The sequence below is a fragment of the Ischnura elegans genome, chromosome 4 (assembly GCF_921293095.1).
Source record: "Ischnura elegans chromosome 4, ioIscEleg1.1, whole genome shotgun sequence".
Lineage (NCBI taxonomy): Eukaryota > Metazoa > Arthropoda > Insecta > Odonata > Coenagrionidae > Ischnura > Ischnura elegans.
In genome coordinates, this window is record NC_060249.1 from 91744637 (window position 1) to 91771481 (window position 26845).

The 26845-nt window shown below is 38.7% G+C and overlaps 1 protein-coding gene across 2 annotated transcripts in view; it reads left to right on the plus strand.

The window, feature by feature from the left end:
- The window catches only part of LOC124156895, a 133650-nt gene that overhangs the window by 95399 nt on the left and 11406 nt on the right, over positions 1–26845 (plus strand). For both annotated transcript variants that reach the window (XM_046531383.1, XM_046531381.1), the window contains exons 2-3: positions 9567–9889; positions 24030–24273. In XM_046531383.1, the coding sequence (XP_046387339.1) occupies positions 9592–9889; positions 24030–24273 (542 nt within the window). In that variant the 5' untranslated portion in view covers positions 9567–9591. The remainder of the gene's footprint in view (positions 1–9566; positions 9890–24029; positions 24274–26845) is intronic.

A 26845-nucleotide genomic window follows, 5' to 3' on the forward strand; every position in this document is an offset into this window, starting at 1 on the left:
AGTAGAGACCACCACTTCGAGGAGAGCAAGCTCGTTCGCTCAGTCTGGAGCACTAAGGAGGGCGGGGATGACTGGTGGCTTCCATCCGCCGCTAACTGCTAATGAGCTCCGAGAGGATTCGCCGATCGAACTGAGAAGTCTTTAGGGCGATGGAGGGAGAAAGATGAGGGAAAGGGGTGGAGATCTAAAGTGTGGAAGTTTCTAATGAATGTAGCTCCTTGAATTTGTACTTCATATCAACACGGGAACAAGGGAGAGAATACTTAGTCTGCAGGAAGATCGTGCTGGTGTAATGGCTAGAGTGTTGGCTTCCCACCCCAAGGGATGGGGTTCAAATCCCGTCGATGGCAGAGAATTTTCAGATATTGCCTGATCCCTGCTTGAATGTTGTGTGGGGGATCTTTCAAGCGTAACACTCCGTCCGTCGGATGAGACGTCAAGCCGTTGTCCCCTTGGCGCCTTTCGTTAAGAGCAGGCTAATGCTGAAGTCGGGTTTCTCTCCACCCTTCCTTCCATACCATTCCCTCATGGCGCAAATGACCTTAGTTGTGGGTCGCCTCCTACAAATACCATACCTTACTAAGTCTGAAACTAATGGTAGGTAAAATGGTCCACGTAAACAAACCACTATATTTACCACTGCCTTTACGGATTTGAGGAAGGCATTTGGTAACGTGTAATGTATTATGATGAATACATGGGTTTTAGAAGACCCCTTTACCATAGGGAAAATAATGTGTGCTGTCAGGATAAGAGTAAAGGGCCGGGACATCTGAAGCACTTTAATCAATCCACTTGGTATGCGTGTTCGATTAATACGTAGAAAATTCTCCATCCTATATATTTTATTTCCACAATGTAGATTTCAGCCCTATTTTATCACTAGAGATTCATGCACTTAATATGATTCTTCTCATGAAAAAAAATGATGGTAGGGATTCCGATAAACTAATATGTAAGCAATAATCTAATAAGTCATTTAATTTAATGGCGAGAGATTGAAGCGAATGAAGAAAAAATGTGTTATTCTTCCATCAATACTCTAATTAATGCAGGCAATGGCTGCTGGTACTTATTGAATATAATAATATTACAGCATTTCAAATCACACCAGACAGATTGGTAAATAATTACATTACTTCAATTCAAACAATTGAGAGGGATTGAAAATTCATTCGCACATTATAAAGCGTGATAATTTTAATCACTTGCTGATATATTCTGTCCAACTCATATTTATTAACAAATATGCAAACATTCTATCGAGAGAACACATTTTCTTGGCCAGTATTCTATCCCAAATCTCACAAGTTACCTCAGATTCGAACAAATATTCTGGATACCTACGTTCGACTCTCTGCAATAAAAATAATTTTTTCACTTCATGCACGCTATTTGGTGACTTCACTGATAGTTAGTCCGCGTTGATTTCCTTGAATAATTCAATCAATTTCAAATTATGGCAATATTTGAACCTCACTCAAAAAGTATTTTTTTAGCATTCTGAAACTTCGTATGCAACTAATTTCCTTAATATTTCTCCCTACCTTCCTATTAAGTAGCGGCTGATGCAATCTTCCCTCGCATGGAGCACAATTCAAAAAATTTCACTTGAAAGCTGTTGGAAGTCGTCTCACATTCTCAGGATTCCCCTATCGTAAAGAAGAAGGGAAAGAATACACGAAACTCTACTCCATATTCGGGCGTGACGTTCAGCGATATTTGCAAGCTGTACCTGACATTTATTATATGCCTAAAAAGTACCGTACATCCACTCCCCTCGGTGTGTTTCATTGAGCAATGATTCAAGCAAGTTTACGAAGAGGTTTCGGTCCCACGCTGGGGTCGAGCACCTGCCAGGGAGTCCGGAACCCAAAGAAAACTCTTGCCAGGTTACCTAATGTGAACTGAAGTGTTTCTTGAAACCAACACACGATATGTGTAACACACAGTTATGAAATTTAGCACAAAACGATTTAAAAATTCTCAGCGTCGGACTCTTTCCGTGCTAAACTCTGATGAATACTCTGATAAACTCTGATGCCGGCGAGTTTATTCACCGAAAAAACGAATAAGGGCATTTTCTTCGCATTTAGCCTTCTTTATAAACTATTTTTAGTGATATTTATGATTACATGCCTACCAAACCTTCTTTCATGCCAACTGAGGTTCCGTGGCACACTCAGTGGCGCCGACTCCATGGGGCCTGAGGGGGCCCGAGCCCCCCCAAAAATTCGGTACAGATGTGAGGAAAAAATGTGTCAGGCTAGTCAATTTTCCCCGGAGTGTCCAGATATCGAGATTCGAGTGATAAGGGTGCTAATGTTGATCATATGACTCTTATAAAATGTTTTAAAAACTTAAAATTCACTACTTATAAAATTTACCGGGGCAAGGTCCCCGGTTTGGGCCCCCCCAATTTTTTTTGTAAGTCGGCACCCCCCTGGGCACACTGTGCCCTTATCAATGTTTAGATAAACTTCACGACACTGAATAAAAAAGAGCCTGCCTGTGATATATTTTTACCGAAACATTTCCACGATCTTAGTTGAACTATGGTGACTTCGAGTAGACGCAACATGGGAGTATCTCATCGTCCCGTTAATACGGTCGGATTCAAAAGAATTGCAACGAATCAAGCGGTGCCACTTTAGCAGCAGTTTGGAAATTGAGTTTCGGTATTTTCTATTGTACCAGTAGAAGAGAAATTGGAATAGCATTTCCACCCCCCGCAATATTTTTATTACAACATCATTAAAGGATAATACATGCGGTATATGTGCAATGTTTAATTAGATATAAATTGTACAGCTCAGTACATGCTAGGTGATAAATACACCTTCAGACCTTCAATTCACTTCCTCTCGTAAATTGGCCGCTCTGTCGAAGTATAATTTCTTACAGTCAACGCTGAAGTTTTTCGATGAGAGATAGCTAACATAACATGCATATAAAATATCCGCCGCAATATCAATACAAATAATGCCACTACGAGTTAAAATTCAGTTTGATTTAGTGACACTAGAAGATGGGTTCGTTCCCTTGATTAACTTAAGGAAATTCGTAATGAAACACAATTTCGAGCCTCACCGAAATAATTTAGTTTTCAGATCCATAGTATGACAGCAAAATATTTTTCTTATCCACTTTAACCAATATTAACCACTCGTTATAAAATTTTGAATGGCGAAAATTCATTGTTCTCGGATGGAATTAAGATGGAATAAAGCAGAGGTGATGCTTCGCCCTCCTCAGGCCGCACCTCGAATACACGGAAAGCCTATGCGATCTTTCAAACCAAGAACAAAATAAAAAAGTAGCGCATTTCGTCAAAGACAGCTACGAGCGAAAAGAGAGTGTAATATAGCTTTTGAACGGATTAGGTTAGGATCCGCTAGAGACTCGAAGAGTGTTTGGCTTCGATTGCATGAGCAACTAAGAACGGACATTTTTTGATACGGATCACAAGATCTAAGAACTGCACTCTATTTCCAGATCCGACAAAAACGAAAAAAATAGAGAAAGCTCCTGCTTAGGTGTGTAGATTTAGATGTCCTTATTGAGATGTGAAAGTACTATATCTTCAGGCCTTCCTTCGATTATATCCATATCCTTGGACAATAATTCGGTACTTGGAACGCTGGTCCAAGGAAATTGATAAACGTGGAGAAAAACCCGAAAAAACAGTCTCTTTCTCCACGATATTTCACGGAAGCCATCATGTGAACGCCCCTTGAGGGATATTCCACCAACTCCACCTCTCAAGTATCAATTTTACTCCGAGATCACGCCTGCTCAAACATCGTCTGGACCCTTCAGGAGGCGGTGACCACAAGTGTCTTCGTAATGGTTCCGCCTGAGGGCGGGGGAGGAGCCGATTCCCCTTCATCACATATCTCTTTCTCTTTCTACCATTCCCCCCGCCCCAGTCTCCTCCTCCTTCTCCTCCGCCCCAGCTACCCGCCGTCGCCGTTCGAAAACGAAAAACCTGTTGAGCAGCGGTATTTTCCTTTCAGCAAAACGACTTGTGCGTGCAGGTGGTTCGAGAGTGTGAGTGAGGAAAACGTACACGGGGACGTGTTCTGCTAGGCGGCGCGCGTAAAGAACTTGATGCTGACGTCGCGATGTCAAGTCCGGCTAGCCCCAGGTCATAACAGCGCGGGGAACTAGAAATTTAATGCTGTACCTTGGTCGGGGGCGCTGCATGTGAGCCGCTGATACTCATGTAAACAGAATAGGAGGAGACTCGGAGGCTGCACGCTAGGCTTAGATTGCTTGAACAATTGAGAATGGATATCTTTAAGAGCGACACGGAGAACATAATATTAGAGCCGCACTATATTTCCAGGTCCGATAGAAGTGTCAAATTAAAAGAGATTTTTTGCCGAACGGATAGATATGGGAATTCGTTTTCCCCCCGAAACATAAAGGACTTTAATAAACGCTAGTCCCAACTTCGTTAGAGCACTTCCTTTTTATGTGTAAACGGCTGGTGTCCTAACACCCCCTGCCACATGCCTTTTAGGCGGCTTTTGGGGTACTATGTAGACGTAGATGTAGATGTAGAAATATGGGTGGCCAAGGAAATATATTGGTCCACTAGACCTGTGCGTCGACGGGAGAATTTGTTTGCATAGAAAATTTTTGCAGAGGTGCGCCGAGTATCCACTTCGATGGTCTCCACGACGCGAATATGTAACTGACGATTCAGCGGAGAGGTTTTCAGGGTATGCAGCGCGTATTTCCATCGTCGTAGACGACAGTTTCGCCGGAATTGCGGCTAGCTTCTTCAGGTCGATGAAGTGTAGAGATATGGTTTCAATTGTCTATTACCCATATCCCTCGAAGTCAGGCGTCTTCTCATTTGTACGTAAAGGATGAGAAGACGGCTGACGCAGACAGATGTATATAATAGATGGTCGAAACCATTCCTCCACCTGAAGAAGGCAGCTGTAATACCGGCGAAACTTTCCCCTACGAATATGGACGTACGCCCCTTAAACCTATCAGCTGAATCTTTACCACTCCGCGAAAGTCCACACAAGGTAACTGACGACTTTAAATTGATTTCTAATCGCTATGAAGTGCAAAGCAATGATAAAATAATGCGAGAGACACAAAAATGAGACATTCTTGAGGGAGTATATTTTGAAAGATTTAAGATCTTATGAGCAGAATCGGCGTCGGCGGTGCACACCACTAGTCGCAGCATCAAGTATTTTTCATAGGACTTGCACCCTGAACCACTTGCTTCACACGCCTCACGAGGGCGCTGCGGATGCACAACAGCTCATAAGATCAAAACCATGTCATGAAAATGCTCCTCAGGTGAGGAGTTTGCAAAAGGATACATATATTTACGTCAGTGGTCCGGGTTGATGTTGGAACTTACTTCCTCAATGGTAAAGTGTATAAAAGGACGCATGTGTTTACGCCTAAGTTCGAAGCTTATGCCCAAACCTCGATCTCGCGCGCTTTACGACATTTGTTGAATCAAGGTTTATTTAGAGGCATAAAGGAGTTATGGGAAGGAAGAAACAGGCTCTGAAGTTTACTGCCGTTCTCTGAGGTAGCGAAAATGCCCACCGCCTACGTTTTTAGTACCATGTTGGTGGCTTACTACTATTTATTGTATAAAATTGCAGTATCTGAGCGGGAAGATTCGCGATCATCTATCGACCGACGTCAAAAATTCCGTGTCCACCTTCGTGATAGTTGATTTTGGACAAGAAATGGCCAAATGTATTTTCCACAGGCAGGCTAAATAGTATCTATCTCTATCTACTCTATCCGTATATTTAGACTGACTGTTGGCTATTTTGATAATTTTTATCGCACAGTTTTCAAAATATTCTAAAAATACATTGTGTCAAATTCTTTGCCCTAAGTTGTAAGTCAACATCATAGAGGTTGGCTGAGCAGTTTGGACGATCGATGGAGACTGAAGCTATACGACGGTATTGAGATTGGGGAAATGGAATCTTTGTGTTAAAAAAAAAGAGGCCGTGAGTGCCTCATCAGCTTCTTGTAAAAGAAATTGTCAGAGTGATGACTAATCCATTCGGTCCTTCTCAGGGGGTATACACGAAAAGATCGCCATTCCTCTAAAATACATTGGTCAATGTAGAGATTCGGAAATCTATCCCAAGAGGCATTCCAAAAGTTTCTCACATCCTCTACAAGCATTTATAATGCATGCTAAAATGGCTATTTTACTTCCATTGTACTTAGGAAATACTGATGTGTCTTTCGTATCTGATCCATGGATTAACTCGTATTTTAGAATTAATTTTCAACCTGCTACCACATAATTTACTATAACTGATTTTTAGCCCAATTTCAACCTCTCCCAAGAACCCGCACCAAAAATAAAACGGAAAAAATAATTTACGTTTCCGTATCCAGAAATTGGGAGGCTACTATTTTATATAGATGAATTACTGGCATATGACTACAGTTGTGAAAGAGATTCATCACGCGTTATGATCGAACAGTTCAAGAAAAATGATAGGCTATAGGCTAAATTTTACGCAATAAATAGATAAGGAATAGCAAATTCACGAAATCGATTTTCTATATGCATATTTATGTCTCATTCAAAACATGTTTTTATGATTGGAACTCGCTAAACCATCTGAAAGGAAGATAAACGATAAGCAAGGAAGGAGAAGGAATAGGCAACGAGTGATGGAAATAAACTAGGAAGAAGAGGAAAGGGAGAGAGAACGAAAATTGACCAGTTGTTGGCCACGAGAGGACTGAGAAATCGGATTCCGAAACGGTGATTTTATGTAATGTATTTTCGGATAGACGGGAGGAGGAAGATGGACGGTGGATGGGTGGGATAGCCCTGTCCTCCGGTACGAAGATCGGCTTGAACGACAGGCAAGGAGAAGGAGGAAAAAATGCGAGACCGTTACTAATGATGATAGTAGACGGCTTATTAATGGCGAATGTGTGCGGAGAAAGACGGAGGGAGACTCAAGTCCGGAATAGTGAGCTAACGACGCCTCGAATTTTTCGCCCGGCCAGTCCATCCGGTCGGACACGTCGCGACGTGGCAAAATTCCCTCCTTACCCCACTCCCAAAGCATTTACCGGACATCGATATCAAGGAGAGTTTCCATCATGCTCAAGAACCGTTGGTTTTAAAAACCAAAAACAATAAACACGAAACCGTATATTCTGTCCATCGGGAATTACATGAAAAAATGAAATAATTTTCCTTTTTATATAACGTTGCTTAAAAGCAACCCGCTTACTTAATTATTGGCTTCTTCGGGCGTACACTTAAAGGGGAAAATATTAATTTTTGGAGTGCTGTCTTTATTATTAACGAAACATATTTGAAGGATTGCGTTAATTATTCTTTACAACTCAAGTAAACACGCGATTGTGTCACAGATTTCGGTCAAATTTGTGTGTGGACAAATAATCGCGTTGAGCTAAAACCTCTGCGACGCATAAAGAGAAAAAAATCTTGATGTAAAATATAATTTTTTTTAATCATCACTGATATTAACAGTAATGAGAATATTTACCATTTATGCATATCCATAGTATATTTGTAAGCATATTTTTTTATCTTTTAACCCCATTTATGCATTTATAAAACCTCAGCCATCCGTTATTTTTTTCTTACGTAAAATATTAATGATATATATTTTTTCTTGAACTGTTCGATACAAGCTTAATCCTAGTGTAATGTTTCCTGTCAACACGCTTTGCTCTTAGGCCATAGCAAGCGGAGGATAATTGGAATCGTATGAAGTCGACAATCACCTCCCTATCAATAATTATATGGCTGAGGCCTTGAAGGATTCCACCCCTGATGTTGGCTACCAGGGAAACAGCTATTCATCACTGAAATTAGGGGTTGACGGGACCCCTTCAAATAAACCCACTCTCAAATAACCTAAGGGAATAATCCCCTCAATAACAAACCCCACCTCCGAAGGGAACTTCGGTAAAATGAACCCCTTCCACCCATTTTCTGTCTATGGGCATGCACTTCTCTCCTATTCCATTCTTCTGTGTGGTGGAGCTTTCCTAAGTCAGATATCAAGTGGCTCTCCAATCTTCTCTATCCTTTACACGCATTTTCACTTAGTCTCAGCGTCTTCTTGCCATAGCGTTCTATTCCTTTGTCTTCTCCTCCCTTCCTTTTCATTAATTTTTGCCTCTCTGACACTTATTTGCGAGCCAGTCACTCTAAATATATCCCAAGCCGCTGTTTTTCTTTCTTGTAATTTCTTTCAATAGATATCTCTCCAACAACAAATTTTGATAAACACTTCATCTCGGAGTCTGACAATCCATTCAACATTTCCATTCTTAAAAACTCTTTAAACATTTCTCTTCCTACGGAAGATGGTCCAGGGTTCAGCCTCACATAAACCGCACTCCACAAAAGTATTTGGCAAACCTGTTCCTCAATTTAATTGGGATTTTATTAGCTGTTAAAAATTCTGAAATTAAATCCGAAAATTGGCTGGTTGTCCTTGACATATTCTACTTATGTCCTTTATCATTCCAGCAAATTTTAGTTCCAAGGTACCTAAAAGATGTCACTTGATCCTATTTCTATCCTTAAATCCAAATATTTGAAGAGAGATATCCTATAGATTTAGTATTGCTCCACTAACTATACAATAACAACTTAAAGCGATACAACCGTGGGGTTTCAGATAAATTCAATGGTTTATGCCAGGGTAGAGCTGATCAGCGTTCATAATGTAGGTATCATTTAAAAAAAATAAGAATATTGGGTTGGTAGCTAAGTTCCCACCATTTATAATTTTTTAAAGTTTTATTTTCCATGAATTAATGAATAATGTTTTCTCACTTGTTATTTACAACTTTTTTCGGTGTTCAACAAGGTATGCAATACTTTGTTGGTATAAATCACCTTATTTAGGCACCATCTTCATCGAGCTAAACTGGACGGCCAGAACGAGGTGGTCTTTTAGGCCAAAATTTCCTTTTTTGAACTCGGCGTACCAATCACGAGTGTTTCTTCCAGCAATAGCACCCACTAAGTACACATCACAAATGTTGCGAGAAGCTTCCGCGGCCTTAAAACCTTGATTAAAATCAAAAAGAAGGTCGGATCAAAAATGCTCTTCTTTTCAACTTGACATTCCATTTTAACGAACTGAAAAGAAATAGAAATTTATCTTTAAAAAAAAAAATTCCGGTAGAAGAAATCATTCTCTATAGAATTACTTTAAAAAATTGTGACAAAGGCATTTAATGACACGCGGAATGTTATGTATGAAAAACGGCGCGAATTTAGTCGCCAATCTAATAGCTTTTTTCACTCTTTTACACGGCTAATATTTTTACGGAATTTATTCGCCAACTGGACGGCCAGAACGAGGTGGTCTTTGAGGCCAAAATTTCCTTTTTTGAACTCGGTGTACCAGTCATGGGCGTTTCTTCCAGCTATAGCACCCACTAAATACACACCACCCAGCACCTTTTTTTACTACTTTATACGGCCAATATTTTTTTCTCAGCTTCCATTACATTATACGATTATTAATGACTCGCCTTTATTTCCGCAGGCAAAATAACCAACCGAATAATAAGATGGAGCTAAGGCGGACGGTGGCGTGGCTTCTGCTCTTCGCTGTGGTCGTCACGGGGACTACGACGGACGGTGGAGAAGGAGATAGGAGGATAGTGGGAGGGGAGGAAGAGAAGGAGGAGGGGGCGAGCCAGAAGCCGCACTCCCGACAGAAGAGGCTGCTGTGGCTGACGAGGGACGGACGCCTCGCGCTCCCTCCCGGCACCACGCTCATCATCTCACCCTCGCTATCGCTGCCCTTCGTCCGATACCCCCCGGAGGGATTCCTCTCAAACATGACCATCAGCCTGCCCTTCACCAGTGAGTGTAGCACAAAACGACCAGACACCCATTACCAACATCACCTCCCCCCCCCCCCAAACCCATTCTTCTTCTCACGTCCCTTCCAACCAGATCGCAAATTTGTTATTTTTCGTTTCCCACGATAATTCCAAAAGAATTCTAACCACCATCCAATCTGTGTTTAGAAAAATTATCTCGTCGAGTCAAAAACTCTGCGACGGAGAGAAAAAATGTCGATGCAAGATGCAAAACTTAAATAAACTATCAATGCCGTTACCAATGATGAGAATATGCACTGTTTTATGCATATCCATAGTTTTAGTCTATAGACAGTATCTTTAATCATTTAATGGTCCCCTTATAACCTCATTTATGTATTTACGTAACCTATTTTTCACTTATACATTTCTTACTTTATATATCAATACTCTTTTTCTTGAATTGTTCGATCCTAACTTAACCGGACGCGTAGTAGTTTTCGTCAAACACTCTGCTCCTAGGCCGTAACGTAGTGGGAAGAGTCCGGGGTTTAAATGCCTCCAGAATTTTTTGAAGGAGTAGTATGAAGTGAATAATCATCTCGCTAAACCAATATCATTCTAGACAATCATGAATTTGTCCGAACATTTTGGATTTTTAAGTGTTAAATTATTACAAATTCCATTTTGTCTCCCATTTTCAACGCCTTGCTAAAAAACTCGCGAATTCGGATCTCAACGAAATACATGCTAGCAATGGTAGAATTCCTCTGGTTTTATGACTTGATCTGGCATCTGGTATTATTACTAGTTATGATCTGATTTCCCAATATGCCAAAGTGGTGTTGATCCTAGGGATCTGAGTATTCTTAATAAAAAAGGAGATGAAAAAATCAAGGCCTTTAAATTTTGTATTTTTTTCGGATGGCAGAAAAAAATTGGTATCTTTCGTTTTCAACGATAATTCCAGAATGGGTTCTCGAGAATCCATATTAATATCAATGCAATAAACGGAGGATTTAAAAGTGAAAACGTTCCTTTGAAAAAGTTTATCGGTAGGTATTTCCATACAATACTCAGTTCCTTTTCACCAGGAAAATTTATAATAATTTGAATTACACTATTGTATTAGTGCCCTGAGACAAGCCAGATTAAGGAAAAAACTATAATCCGCAGCACTCAGCTACGCTTCATCATTTACGGATGATGGTACGCCAATGCATAGGATGTTTAAACGACTTCAGCTGGAAGGAAACATAGTTTTATGAAAATAACTGATATTCATTTAATGCCAATTACATCAGCCTCCCCTTCAATAGTGAGTGTTCAAACGACGACACCCATTCATCGATACTGAATATCTCCTAACCAACCCATCCTTCTCACGGCCCTTCCGACCAGGTCTTACAATTAAATTTGCCTAGCAAGCCTCCGTAGAAACAGTGCTCCAAAAATCGATTCCGTCAAATTTTCATTTAAAATCTTACTTATTATTATAGTGAAAAAAATTATTAATTCAATGAGAACTGTTTATCCGAGTAAATGAGAAGAACATCTGGAAAATCCGTGCTACCGGTCGAAAATTGTTTTCCCACGTTCGTAAATGGATTCAAATTAAAATTCATTCCCATCATATACCTTTCATTAATCAATTAATGTGAAATGTGAATAATATAAAATTAATGTGTGCTTTGACTTATCTTACGTCGTCAAATCATGTATTAGTCTCTTCATTGGAGAAACAAAATATATTTAATTAAATGGTGCAAAATCGATCACTTTGCCGAAATAAATTGTGCGTTTAAAAAGAAACTGGTATAATTTTAGTTCAACTATTATAAAGGCTATAAAAGGATCTTGCTTTAAAGAGAAACAATCGATGCTTTTGAAGGCCATCTTTTCAGCCACGGGATTTTTTGTGCCGAAAAGCTATTGAAAATGCTAATTACGGCTTTCATCGAAAAGGGAGAATCATAGAATAGCAAATTAAAATTTATTTCATTTTCTTTCAACTCTTAGCAATCATCATTCTAGATATTCATATATTTTGTCAAACTATGAATTTTTAAAATATTATAAGTTCGATTTCTTTTTCCCGCTCTGCCAAAAATTTCGCCACTTCGCGTCTCAATGAAATATACGCCAGTAATGGTAGCTTTCCTCTGGAATTATTTTCCCTTATTTGAGGATTATGGATGACCATTAAAACTAAGACTATGGCTTTAAAAAATAGGCCTCCATTTTCCAAATATTGCGAGGGAATCCAATTAAAAGTCATACGTCTATCTCATCACAGTCATTCTCACACGACTCCGCGAACCTCTTAAATAGTACATCTACTCTGAGCTTGCAGGCATACAAATCAACTCCCATGATGTAGCGATTGAGTTCGCTGTGATCGGGAAAATGAATTAATCAATTAATTAATGGCCTGAATGATCCTCTTCTTACTGAAAATTAATTATATTATCTTTACTCTTGTTAAACTATCCATCCTCCTTCTTCACTGCCGCATAACTTGCTTTCAAAATGGCAAAAAAATAATTTAAGTTTCACCCGGTTTCTTAGAGAGTCTTGAGTGAGAATTCCTCTGGGAAAATAGAATTAAGGAGTGAATTATAGCGCGCGGTGTTTCTTTTTTTTATCAGACACGGCGAATTTAAGTGCATCATTATTCTCACACGAAGGTGTTGACAATCAAATGGGGTGAAGACGCAATCCACACAGTCATCTCCAGCGATGCAAGTCATCACCGAATTTCCCGCTACTTCGTTCCCCACAGTCGTTTTTCAAGGTATCCCAACACTCCAAAGTGGTGTTGATTCTAGTCATCTGACTATTCATGATATAAAAAAGCAGAAGAAAAAATCGAGACCTTGAAATTTTGTATTATTCTAGATGACGGACAACAATTTGCTGTTTCTCGAGTTCAATGATAATTCCATTCTATTCCAGATGTGTTTTTAAGAATTTAAATTAATACCGGTTCATTGGTAAGTATTTCCTTACAATATCCTCATTCTTTTTACCAGGAAAATTTATTATATTTTTGAAATAGCTTAATTATTTTATTATTGGACTGAGACGAGACAGATTAAAAAAAAAGAATTATCCGCTACCATGCACCCAGCTACACTTCAACATTCACGAATGATGGCAACATGTACGTCAACACATGGAAGGTTACACAAGAGTAGGCTAGAGATTGGACAGCGTCCTCAGCTAGATGGAAACTGGTATTATGAAAATAATTGACATTCATTTAATTTCCAATTCGATTCTTTTGTCAACGATGAAATAAAAATACTAACTATCAAAGAATTTTTCTCCTAAATAGCACTCTTTCTCTCCAGGGTATACAATCCCATATTAAATCAGTAAAATAGATACAATAAACGATGGAAATAAAGAAATTTAAGGAAATGTACAAGCATCGTTACTTGAACTACGATAAAAAACAAGTAAACGTCGAAAATATGCCTTTGAAAAACCTGACTGATGGAGTGAATAATCCAATCCTCACTAATAATAATTAATGCCATTATAAAATTGGTGCTTAATTTCACTCATCATTTAAGTCCAATGCTATTAGTAAAGTTGAAACTTCATGGAGCAAATAATATATGTCAATGAATGACTAAATCAAAATTGAATAAAAGAATAAATAAGAATCAAATAACGCTTCAGCTATCTCTAATAAAGGATCGCTAATTTAAAAATAATATGCTCTTTGTAACGGGATATTGTTCCTGCGGGGCAAATAGACATTCCAGGTAGGACCACTACCTCGTACTGATGAACGAAATTAGATCATTTGGAATATTTCCATTCGCAAAAAAGACGTCCAAATAGTTAGAAAGAAATCGGCCAACGAAATAAATTATGGTCGAATGGGTGTTTTTTCCACTTTTTTTAATAAGTATATAATCACTTGCTATTGGAAAATTAGCTCATTTTGTAGAGAGGAACATAAACGACACTTAATATATGGGATGGTAAAAATCATACAGCATTGGAGTAAGCATGAGAGAAGTGGTAGGGATTAATAGCTTGAGTATTCCGATGCTGATGTATGAGTCCCGAGATCGAATCCGGGTGAAGCCGTTGATTACTCGCCAAACAAAAATTCTCGCCCCGCAAGACGGACCCTGCAACTAGAACGTTGAGCGTGTGGTATTCACAGGACTGAAGCTAAGTCAAATGAGTGAGCTCTAGCCTTACCTATCCAAGCCAAACTTTGGGATGATGTATTGAGTGAGGAAAGTATGCTATTCGTGGGAATATACCTTATCCGTTTCTCGTCAAAACGCCATGGCATTGTATGATCTTAGGTTTTCCCGGCGTATCAGATGCAGATAAGTCATGATAATGATTCATTCGGAAGATCCCCTGAGGATGATCAGCAAGACGCTGCTCGAAACGACGGGAGACATGGACAACATCAACCGGTGGAAAACCCGAGAAACTTTTCTGCTCCATGGCATTGTATACTCAATACCTTTCTGAGACTTTATACGATGACGATGCATCATAAACCTTAGGCAATGAACTTCAAAACAATGAGTATAATTCAAATGAGATATGAATCCGAGTAAAGATGATTTTCTTTTTGGTAAACTCATAACGATTGTTTCCCCATTTTTTTACGTGTCAAAAACTTGAGCCAAAATAATTATTCCCCCATTCAGAAGAAACCGTATGCATGAACGTAATTATAAACGGATATTTTTCGAGTTAAAATGAAATTTTCTTGAAGAAAAGGAGAAAAAAATACCTTTAAGTCTCTTTACCACGACTCTGATGAATTCGCATGACGGAAAAATGAGAAACGCCTTTTCCAAAGTACTCAACGATAAACCCCCGGTGACCTCCTCGGAGAATGGAAGCCTTAGCAGGTAGCCTTGGCCTCGGAACAATGAAAATTGCGTGGGTTTAAAGTTCCTTTGATGGGAAAACTTTTTATCGCGCCCAGCATTTACCGGCGGATATTGGAATATTTACCCGCGCCCTCATTATGCCAAACAAACGGCCAGTTTCCTGCGGAAATTTCACCCAAAAGATGGCTTTCCTTGAAAGTTTCCCCCGGCAACTGCAATGATTAGCACAAAACCTGAAGTCCAGTATTAATATTTCGCTAAAAATTCTATGAGTTTTATTAATGCAACCATTTTTATTTCAAGAATTCTGAGGCGTAAATTGTGCACAATTTGCATGTACTGATTCATTTATATCAATTATCAAATATATTTTGATTTAATATGTTTTAGAAATTTTCTTGAAATAACTCACGCAAAATAAACGACAAAAATGCATATTTATTCAATAATTTTTGGTGTTATAAATACCAGTGAAAATCAAAACGACTATATGAATAATTATTTTAAAAATATAATGTTATTTAATAAACTATTCTTTCTATTATCACTGAAAATAAAATATTTCTGCGAGTGATGACATATATTCTTCGTTTTCAATAAAATTTCACGGAATAAGTCTAGCACGTTAGACCTCGTGAATAAGGAACCAGTAATTACTGAACCGTTACTGCATGGATTATACGTCATCCTTAAAATAAAAGCCAATAAATACGAAAAATCAGAAATTGATGATGCACGGAATTGAAAAAATTCAAGTTACTGGCGAAGTTTCAGCACACAATTCAGTCAGTCTGAATGACTAAATCTCTAAAAATCAACTAGGTATAATGGATATAAAAATGGTAATGCAATTTCATTCATGAATCTCACTGCGCAGGCATTCAAATTTTCATTTGTTTTTCTGCGGCATATTCTTAAACTAATCTCGAGTGTTCAAAAGGAAAATTTACAACCTTATCTAAATAAAAAAAGCAAAGCCATACAAAAAGGTTGAAAAATCAATTTCCACATTAAACGGCAGGTATTTTAAGCTATGAAAAATTCCACTAGCATTATCATTCAAATTATACAAGACGTTACGACTTTCTATTAATATCTCAGACAGAATAAATACTTCCATCAATGCCAGTGATGATTTCTTTGTTATTTCCGACCTGCTTTTGTTGCTTCCGACACATGAATTTTCGTTGACTACCGAGTAAATTTGATCTGGCATTTCTTCCTTTTAATGGATCATTAAGTCCGTATAGTCTTTGAATTGATCCTAACGAAATCTTCACGCGTTACTTTTTTCAACGGGCCTTCCCAAAAGAATGAAAAATTCAGCAATAGCTCATCACTAATGCCGATTCAGGAGGTAAAATATCTACCTTTCCATGAGACAATATGCAATTGATGGACACCTCACTTCTTATTTATTAAAGTGTCCCCAGTACGCCGCTGCGTCAGAGAAATATATTTTAAACATGAGTTTGCATACTGCCTTCTGACGGAGATAAAAATCGCTGGAGAGTGAGTCCCGTTACGAGGACACATCAATCCCGTTTGATCGCTATTTTTTCGCAACGTTTGGTAAAATTACTCATTATGTTTAGGTCGGAAGTGCACCATTTTTTAACTTACAAAACCTTGGAGCCAAGCACTCTGATTGGCCGCGAGTTTGCCCTGTTGCCAGATGCCTTGGATACTTCGCGATCCAGTGGCGGATTCAGAAAAAACTCAAGGGGGGGGGCGCAACATATCTTGAATTGTCTTTAATTTTATCGTAATAAAAGATGATCAAGTCACAAGAATCCCTCTCCCCTCCCACGCAATTTTATTTAAAGTGATTATAAACATGTAAAAGACAATGCCATCTTATGATATATAAAAATTTTATTTAAAGTGAATATAAACATGTAAAAGACAATGCCATCTTATGACATAAAAAAGTTACAATTGTGGTTTTGCAATGTTCGGCAATACATGCGGACCCGCAAGGGGGGGGCGCGCGCCCCCTGCGCCCCCCATCTGTATCCGCCACTGTCGCGATCTTCGGCAGGCAAAGCATTCAAAGACAGCATGCGGCACAAGAGCAAACTCGCAGCGCTCGGCTCAAAAGTTTCTGTAATTTAAAATTTATGCATTTTCGACCTAAATATCAATTTTAATTCCTACAGGCATCAAGCTATCTAGGATTAAAATTTCGGGACACAATTTTTATCCACCCTGTATAGAGTAGATCCATGATAAAATTTGCCTCATTCTCCATTTTGAAAATTTCACCTCCCTATTTTCTCAAATCTAAAATATTTATATTTGATTACGTGACAAATTTTAATAAGGATTTACTCCATATACCCAGAAAATTTCAAGATGATTGCGACATTTGTCAACGAAAAACACTACACAAAAGTAGACAAAATACGACTGCTCTTGCGGGAATGATGCGTTTCCCTAAGTGCAGTCCGCCCCTTCGCCAATCACTTTGTGTTGTCCCAAGTGCCCGGATTGCGAGTCGATAACAAATCCCTCTCCCCTCCCACGCATTTGCGTGTACATGTGACCGTGTTGGCGCATTCGCGCCCCGGGAAAGCTTGTTGACGGGAAGAGCTGATTCAGGGCACCGCGCCTTTTGACCTCTTCCTCCCAGCTTCCCTCGCCAACCCTTCCATCCACGACTTTGGCTCCACACATGTAAAACATAACGCTAGAGGGGGCCACTTCGCGGATCTCATCATTTATCCCGTGCACTTACGTGGGCACGCTAACCTCGACATGTAGCACTAAGCTCGAAAAGTAACAGCAACAATTGGGTTCTATTTTTGCATGAAACCACTACACGATACAGAATTTATTCTGTAAATATATGGTACTGAAAATACAAACGAAATTTTAGAGCTTTTTTTGGTACTGCCGTGGAAAGAGGTAAAATTTCAAAACATCCCACAAGCATGTTAAAATAGTGTAGCTTTTGATTCATTAGTTCAATTGTATAAAGCTCAACTATGTGGAAATTAATACACGAAAATGAAAAGGAGGCTTCGTTGTTTTCCACAGATTCGTTTCGTCCATACGACATGTTTCGAACCATAGAGGTCAGTATCAAGTACCTTTTTTGATTCATTAATTGAGAAATGCTTACTTTATACACTGGACGCTATGAGGCCAACATTTGCAGCAATAATGCGATCTCTATATTTTTAGTATTGAACCACTATGAAAGTAGGTAGGTATGTCAAAAAAGGGGAAAAGCGCTAGCTTTCAGACTTTTAAGACATGTCAACGCCCAAATGAAGTCTGTCTTATATTGAGGCAAAAATTCAATGTTACCTTAGAATGTAGTTAAAAATTCAAGTGCACCATGACCAAAGTTGAGTAATGAAATGGGAAATCATGATAGACTGCAGCGACGCTTTTCGCAGAGTAAGTGAACCCCTGAGCGCATAAGGTCACGTGCTCGAGAGAGGTAGATGATTAAGTTACGCCTTCGACGCATCATTGAAAGCAAAGCTAATGTGCTGAGCGATTTACCAACTAGCTGCTTCTTTACGAGACAGGCCTCCTTATTCCACATGCACATGGTTGTTCAGCATACCCACTGTACAAAACACGCTTCGGGAAAAAGAATTAAGAGTCCTAGTTAGTATCACCCATGATAAAAATACCTTGAAGATGGTATGTGGTTGCGAAACAATGGTCGATTTTCCCTAATGTTTTTAGCTGAAGAACCGAGTATTGTTTATTGAGTACGTAACATAACCCAGCTTTTACTAGATATTTATGATTCGGAGTCCAAGTTCATTTTAGAATAATTTGTGACCCGCTGATGAGTTCTTGAGTGTTTTAGCCAATAGCGATGAAGGTTTATGAGAGATAATAACCCACGGTGGGTTTGTACGCCACATCACGAGGCCTGTTTGTCCCGCATTTAGGCCTACAACACGTCAGATACTAAGTTAAGGTATTTTTATGACCCATAGACGAATCAAATATCATAACAAATCAGTCCATAATGTGTGGAAAAATGTCACTAAGAACCAGTTCTCAACTAATTGTCACGGATGTCATACTGTTTTTACAAACATTACTGTCGGGAATAGGGTGGTTTCCTATTATTTTTTGATTGCCTAAATCGAAAGATTATTACTCCTGGAGTACGTATTTCACGCTTTTAGATTTTTAAATGACAATATCTATTTTTCGCGATAAAATGAAAAGTGAAAATTTTCAAGCGCGCGAAAACGCGGCGCTCAAGCATGAATGCCGGGAAATATCTCCGTACGTCGTATTTCTGGTTCCCCCTCCCGCCCGGTGAGGTGACCTTGAGGCGAGGCTTAGCGCTGATACGTCGCAGGCTGCCAGCGGGTAGCTGAGTACCTTGCTGAAAGGTAGCGCTTGGCTTAAAAAAGGTTTATTAATACCTTATCAAACGAAGAAAACTTTCCGACCTTAGCCAGTTTTAATAGGTGATTATTAAGACATGTTTCCCTGAGCTCTGTGCCTCATGCATGCATTGGTAACCTCAGACGATGTATAACTCCTATCCTCTCGTGTAGAAACTAGGTCCCTGTGACGTCACGTGGAGTGGAATCGCATGGGCGCCAATCTGGCCTTTTTCAAATGAGGATAAAATTTGACCCTTGCCATTCGTCTATACCGGTATTTCAAAAACCAAATAATTTGTATATTATGTATACACTAATGGTGGGTAACGAATCGCAATCAATGCCTTTCGTATTCTTTGATGAAGGAAACTACCCTATTGAAAATGTTCTCCCATAATTTCGAAAAAAAATCAAACTTCCACTCAAAAAAATATTTGCAAGCTACGAGATCACATGCCTTAAGGCTAAACAGTCCTTATCTAATAGTAAGTAGTTTCTTTGTTTTATCCATTTTCAGCCACATGGTCTTTTCATTAAGCGGAATATGTGTTTAACTACGACATACAAGTATTTGGGATTTTGCACTTCAAAATGGAGACATAATTTTACCGTTTCGATCGTTTTACTATATTCTACGAAACAGCCCTTGCCCTAATTTTCCCCTCAATCTCCGTACCTCGCTCTTAAATGAATGGAAAAGCTGGATTTTTCATGGTAACTCGCTCTAAAAAAAATTAAGCCAACCCAAGGCTGAAGAACGCAGGAAAAAATAAAAGAAATCGCCCATTACTTCTTCAATACGTTCTAGACATTTTTTTACTTCTCTCGTACCTACCGCACTCAAGCGACCGATAAAATCCCTGAAAAGTTTGCACTTGCCTCTTTTAAGCCGAGTATAGCACTTGGATAAAACGCCTTCTTCGAGCAAAGAGGCGCTTCGATCCTCTGTTCCTCCAACATCCCACCTCTCAACGCTCCTAGCAGCGATCTTGAAGACCGGGTGAAACCATTCACGAGCGAAATCCTATCCTCCCTCGCCCTCGTCCCTACAAAGGAAATAAAAATCAAAGAGGCAATTTCACGATTTGATAGCCAGAAAAATAAATTAAGCAGACACAAAATGCATTCATGCATCCATATGTTAGATATAAAAACGAAGCGGGTGATTTCACGATTTGGTAGTCAGAAAAGGAAAGGTACTCCTTGAGAAAATTTATTCTTGCCAGCATAGGTGTGTTTAGAACATTTTATCGAGTGGGTTCTGAAAGTGTTTATTAACATCCTCGCCTTTAAATTTAATGCCTCTGATGTAAATGATTATGCAGCAACTGGGCATAGAATAAAAGATAGAAGCATCTCTAACTAGTAAATTTAGATTTAAGATAACTAATTTACACATTCATTAAATTCTAGTGCTTTTTCAATGACTTGTAAATTTAGTACAATTCATAACACTTTGACGTGCGAGTTTTCGTACATCACGAATTATTCCATTGAATGTGAGATAAAAAAAGTCTAGAAAGTATGAAAGAAGTGATGGATGGTATTTTACAAAAAAGAGAAATACCACCCATAGAAATTGAGTTTTTCAATTGAGTTTTCCAATTTCAAAAGCTGCCGGACAGAAGAAACAGAAATCAGAAGCAGCCAGGGAAGAGGTTCTGACCCCCCCCCCCTCCGAAAAATAAAAAAATAATTACTTCGCTTCAGAAAATATAACAACATATTGAAAAATCATGAATTTGCATAATATTTCTTCGAAAAATGAAGTTTTTTCGATTATGAAAACTGCTAAAATTAGTTAAAATCCCTCTACTTGGAAGTACCCTGTTTTTTTTTTTAATTCTCCCCACTGGTTTTGGACTCCCCCCTCCCAAACTAAGTTCTGCTATCCCACTGAGTAGAAGGAGAAAAACAAATATCGGGGATAGTTTTTTTTGGTGACGAACCTATTTATTGCACCTGATAATGCCTAATCTTGCAAGCCCATAAGTATTTGAACCAATTGGCCCTCTATTTAGTTACGCAACTAAGGCTGGTCGTACACTGGAAGCGTTTTCAAGAGACTTCGCACTCACGCGTACTCGAAAGTCAATAAGCGGCAACAAGAAGAACGAGATAGCTCTAGCGTGCCACGGCACTCACTGTAACACGCCTAAGCCTGCCAGTGGTGAATAACTCATATATTTGGAGAGAGGGGTAACGTATGAGGAATATTAGCAAATGCTAATTTAGAGAAAGACACTTCTTGATATTTTACATTAAAAATAAATTTAAAACTGGAAAAATGAAGGAAAGATGATTTTACGAACAAATAGACGATTAATTCTGATTACGGTAACAGCTTAGTCTCTTAATTTTTCACACTTCTGGGGAGTGAACCTCCTGCAATCCCCTATAACTATCGCCCATAATTCTTGCATTCCTGCGCTAGAAATAAAAGTCAAACGGTTAACTTCAAAATTCAGCTGCTACCGAAAAAAGAAGGTGAAAGAGAAAAAAATTTAAATCGGGGATATTTTTTCTGGTAGTGACCTTGTTCCTTGCATCTAATAATGCTTAATCTTTCAAGCCCATGTGTATTTGAGCCGATTGCCCCCTTACTTAGTTCCGCAACGACTTATGCTAGCTGTGCGTTGTGCCTGAAAGTATTAAAGGGGATAAGTAAGATAAATCTCTGAATTGATTGTGAGACATTATAGAATTTCCTTAATCTGAACAGCGATTTTGTGAAACAAATTTCGGCTTTGTTCAGGAAACGTCTGCTTCTTGTTTTCAATAGTGTTTTGAATCGAAGTCGTGACTTATTTGCTATGTTTCATTGGTTTGGATTGACATTTGTGACGTATTTACGTGTGAAATTGCTAGGAAATATTATATTGATGATTTTTCAACTCAACTTACCTACTGGCATGCAAACAATCGTCACTGCGGTCCAATTTGAGAAGACGTCACTACTAACTATGCTACTAACGATGCATTTCGCTGCAATTTTGAAGTTTTCATCGCAGCCCAAGGGTGACAAAAGTAGGTATGGGTAAATACTATGGCGAAAGAAATTCATACAGGCCTTTGCAATCCTAAAGCGGAAAAATAAATGCTTTCAATCGTCTGAGCAACGTCTGAGGACGCTTAGTTAGGAGTTTTTTTCTGATACGGTCTAACGAAAAAACTTGTGGCCATTTCAAGTTAAAAAAACTGTAATAACAAGTGCTTTATTTCCCATACCCATTACCAATCCTTTTGAGTTGACATACTTCCAGGTTCAATTACTTTGAAAAACGCATCGCCAATAGGCATGAAACCGTCAACGATTTCAGAATGTGGAATATTTTCTCTGAGCTGTTAAAAAAAATGAATAAAATGTCATTTACTCTATTTGGTGGATAGGTACGTGTCTTTTTTCCCAGCTTCAAAATTCTTCACTCGTTCTGAAAGAATCCTCGTAGCTTTTTTTACCCCAAGCCATCCACCACCTTACTCAATTTCGCAAAAAAATACGCAAAAACATTCTCGCAATCGTGCAATTCCATTCCTCTCTTTTTTTACTCGACTACGACGACAAATTCGCCCGAGCAGCGGAAATCCAGTAATGAACGCCTTCCGTGCGCGCCGCTGAAGTAGTACGCTGGAAAGACGATAGGGGAGCAACAAGCATGAGAAAAGAGGGTTGAAAAGACCCAAATGGAAAAATGAAGAAAAATAAAAGAGGCGCTACTGGCCGAAACAACGGCGGTGATGCATTTGATCCCCTTTTCGGCCTAAAAGTGGCGAGGGAAGAGATGAGGAAAGGATTCCGTATGGCAAGGGCGTTTTTCTTTTCTTTTTTTTTGACGAATGAGGGGATTAAAGCACAGGGAAAACTCCTACAACTCTCATCTCCGTCAAGATTCTCCGAACCGTATTCCTTGATCCCATTTTTCCGGAGAACGGCACGTTTTGAATTGCTAAAGAGTAATCCTTGAACTATCGCTTAAATTTCGTACCCGTGCCTCCTTTTCCATAATTCATTTTGGTAAGCTGAAACTGCGTGCGCAAATAATTCGCAACCTAAAATCCGTTACTATTAGTTAGATTTAAAGCTACTTTTGATTCGGTGGCACAAATAGAAAACTGAAGAAGTTGCAATAATTACTTATGACGGTATTATATCAATCCTAATTTAATTCGACATTAAGAGGGTAACGGATAAGTTATAGTGATACATAGGTATGTCGTTGCAAATTAAGCCATAATCAGACCTCGGAATACTAGATCTCACTTCAAGTAAACAACTATATACGAGATGAAAAAGCGAAATATTAATCTCGCTAATATAAAATTAAGGTAGTGATAAACTTACTTTCGAACTTACTACAGCTGAAAATCAAGAAATTCTATCCATGATAAAAGAAAACAAATGGTAATTTCCACAATTTTAATTCAAAACTCAACAACCGACCCAAATTTCAACACATTGTATCATTTTCAAGTTGATATAACCAGTACTCTCTCAGTAATTATACCCAGGTCAAGGTAGGAGGTGGGGGCATATGGTATTGGTGTGAGAGGAGTGGGAGGGGGAACAGTTTGGCCGACTAAATGAATGAAGGCCGATAGAAGAAAACATACAATAATCCCTAATTTACTCAATGAACCACGATCTCTCGTGAAGCCAATCTAATAGTCTATGAGTATGTGTGTATACTATGTATACTTAAGTTTTCTTGCTATGATTGATTAACTTCGTGATTTCATTTTTATGTCCTGATGTGTTAGTTGTGCTGTATTCCATTTAGAAATATTTTATATATTTTGTAAAAGTTTATTTTGTGAGCTCTTTTGTATGCTGTAACCATTGTATGTTCTTAATGGACAATTGTCCAATAGCAATAAATATTATTATTATCATCCAATTCTGATCCACAATTTTGTCTCCTTCTTCCCACCCCCGCAGTCGAGTTTGACAAACTGGGGTTGACCGATAATGCCAACCCATACGGTGCCCTGCCGCCCCTCTTCGCAAGGAGCCTGGGTCGGATGTCTGGCAGCCTAATGGCGGAATACGTGGGCAGCCTGATCGGCAAGATCCGAGGAAAGAGGGACGCGGAAGGGGAGGATGACAGGGGGCAGCAGCCGGGCTTCGAGGGCGCTTTCCACGACCCTAAAGCCCCCACCAATCTGTTCCACGGCGGAGAACGGTAAGAGGGATTTTGATATTAAAGTATTCTACCGGTTAAGGTAGGTTTTCCCGGAGTATTTTGTGATTCACCCCTGCCTCTCCTACCTTTTTAAATTCCTCATAAGTAGAGATATATGAAAACAGTAAATTCATTATAATTTTATAACACTTTCAATTGCAGTTTTTTAGCATTTTGTAGCACCCATTTTTTTTCTTTATTTTCACAATGTAGAACTTTTATTTGACTACAAAGTGTGATTAAACAAACATATTTGAAATAATACGGAATAGTTTAAATAATTATGGGGTATCACAATAATTCATTAACGAATAAGACATAAAATAAGTAATTAATAATGGTATTAGTAGCCTGAATATCATTTACACTAGTTGAACATCAACATTGAACACGTTTCAAAACTTTCTTCCTTCAACCGGTAGCGTCTGTCAGTAACAACTAGATTGTACTGGCTGAAAAACCTCTCTGCATCCACGATGCTAACTGGTGTCCAGATTGCGTGGAGTGCAGTATTACAAAACTCAGTTTTTTTCTGGTCAGATGGCAAGAAACATTTCCTTAACATCGCAGAAGCTACCAGGGTTCTCTCTCAACCATTCTAATAGCTGCCGATGAAAATACGTGTAACCATGTATGAAGCAGCAAGGCCCAACGTCGAGTGGCGCAGCGAGGGGCGGGCTCGGCACGTAAATTTACGAATTTTGTCATCGAAAAGACAAATTTGCGGTCTAAATATCATAAAAGTCCGTCATCGCGCCTATTTGGCATTTATTCACGTGTATCGCATCAATATCGCATTTATCGCATATGCGAATTTTCACGTATCAGTAAAAGTAAAGTATATCATTTTCACTCATAAGGCCTATTCCCTTCCATTCTATCTTTAAATCCTATTCTTTTCTTTCCCTTTCCCGCTTTCTATTTCAATAATTAAATTCCTCCACCTATCAAAATATATCAGGTATTTTACTGTTTTAAGTCGTAGCTTAATACTTAAAGGGAATACTTAAAGGGAAGTGGTTACCTTTCAAAAATATTTTGCTGTAATCAATAAATTCTACCGCGAGTAGGTTTAAATCAAGCACTTTACGAATAACACCGTCCTGTCCCCTTCAAATTTTACTTCCCTACCTCTCTTCAAACCCATATTCATCCAGTTCATTCATCCAAAAACCTATTCATCCAGTGATAGAAAAAGGCACGCCCTGAATCATCAGGAATGTATCTCAATTAATCTTTATTAAAAAAGTTTTTTGGAGCCCAATGGTTCCTAGCGGTGACCCAAAAACTTAAATGTTGGTGCATTTGTAAATTCTCACTGCAAATAATTCGATTGTTTACTCTGAGTACATTTTTGGGAATTTTTCTACTGCTCAAATGTGAATATTAGTTGTTTTTAGAATAAATAATAAATATGCTTTCGTGGGAACTATTTTTTCATAGAGTAATGGTAGATTTCTTCGAATAATCGATATTTTGGCTCAAATTTCGACTTTTGTCGAAAATTCGAGCTATTTATTTCCCTTAAAAATCGATTGCTCGAAAAATTATTCATCTATCACTATATTCATCCATCCATTTCAATCCTATTTTTCTTCCTTGCGCTCCCGCGCTTTTTTAACATCCCCTTCCCGATCCATCCATCCAAACCCCTTCTTCTCCGCCCCTCGTATACATAGAAGTTTACTCTCCTCTCCCACCATATCTAGCAATTTGTCGCTCCTCTTCCTCTCAACCTTGTCCATTCTCCTCCACACACACATTTCGAACTCCACTCCAATCTTTTACTCTTCCACGTTTTCATCGTCCACGTTTCCCCAACGTATAGAGCTAAAGTCTAAAAAGACTCTTCTATAGCCTTGATTCACAACTCTTGGACAACGATTCGCTAATCATGGTGCGGGAATTAGGAGAGGAGAGAATTAGAGCCGCGAATATGATCCAAGGAAGAGGGCCAACTGGAGACCGGCGCTCATTTTTGTCTCTTGGCACATTATGAAGCTCAGAATAAGTGGAATAGTCCACTCAAGAAGTCTCCTTAATCTCCCAAGATTTCATGGTAAAAACATTCCAATTCAACGACGATTTTCTTTATTTTAATGAAATGAGACCCATTTTATTTTAGCACGCTTTGTAGAATTTTTAACGAAATTGATATGATTGTAGTTCTGAATTTTACACCAGCTCCTTTTCCCCTAACGCTTTAAAGCAAGGTTGAGACGGTCAAAATGCATTATTATATTATTTACTTTTCTTCCATTTCTCGGGGAACTCCAGTAACTAGTTTTAATGACTAGTTTTAGACTGTGTTCTAGCTCTATTTTATTCTGTAACGTTGGTTTAGCATGCTAAATATTTAGAAACGATGGGCTGGACGAAGGCATAAATTGCATGCAAATACATACAAAGCACGTGCAATAATATAAAATTAAGCTAATCTCTACTAAATTCACTATATGATTCAATTTTCATAAAATTTTCTCTAAACAAGCTTACAGTAAATATCTGTGAGGATACTACCGGAAAAAAGTGGTGTTTTACGCTTCTAATGAAATAATTTCATTTCATGCGC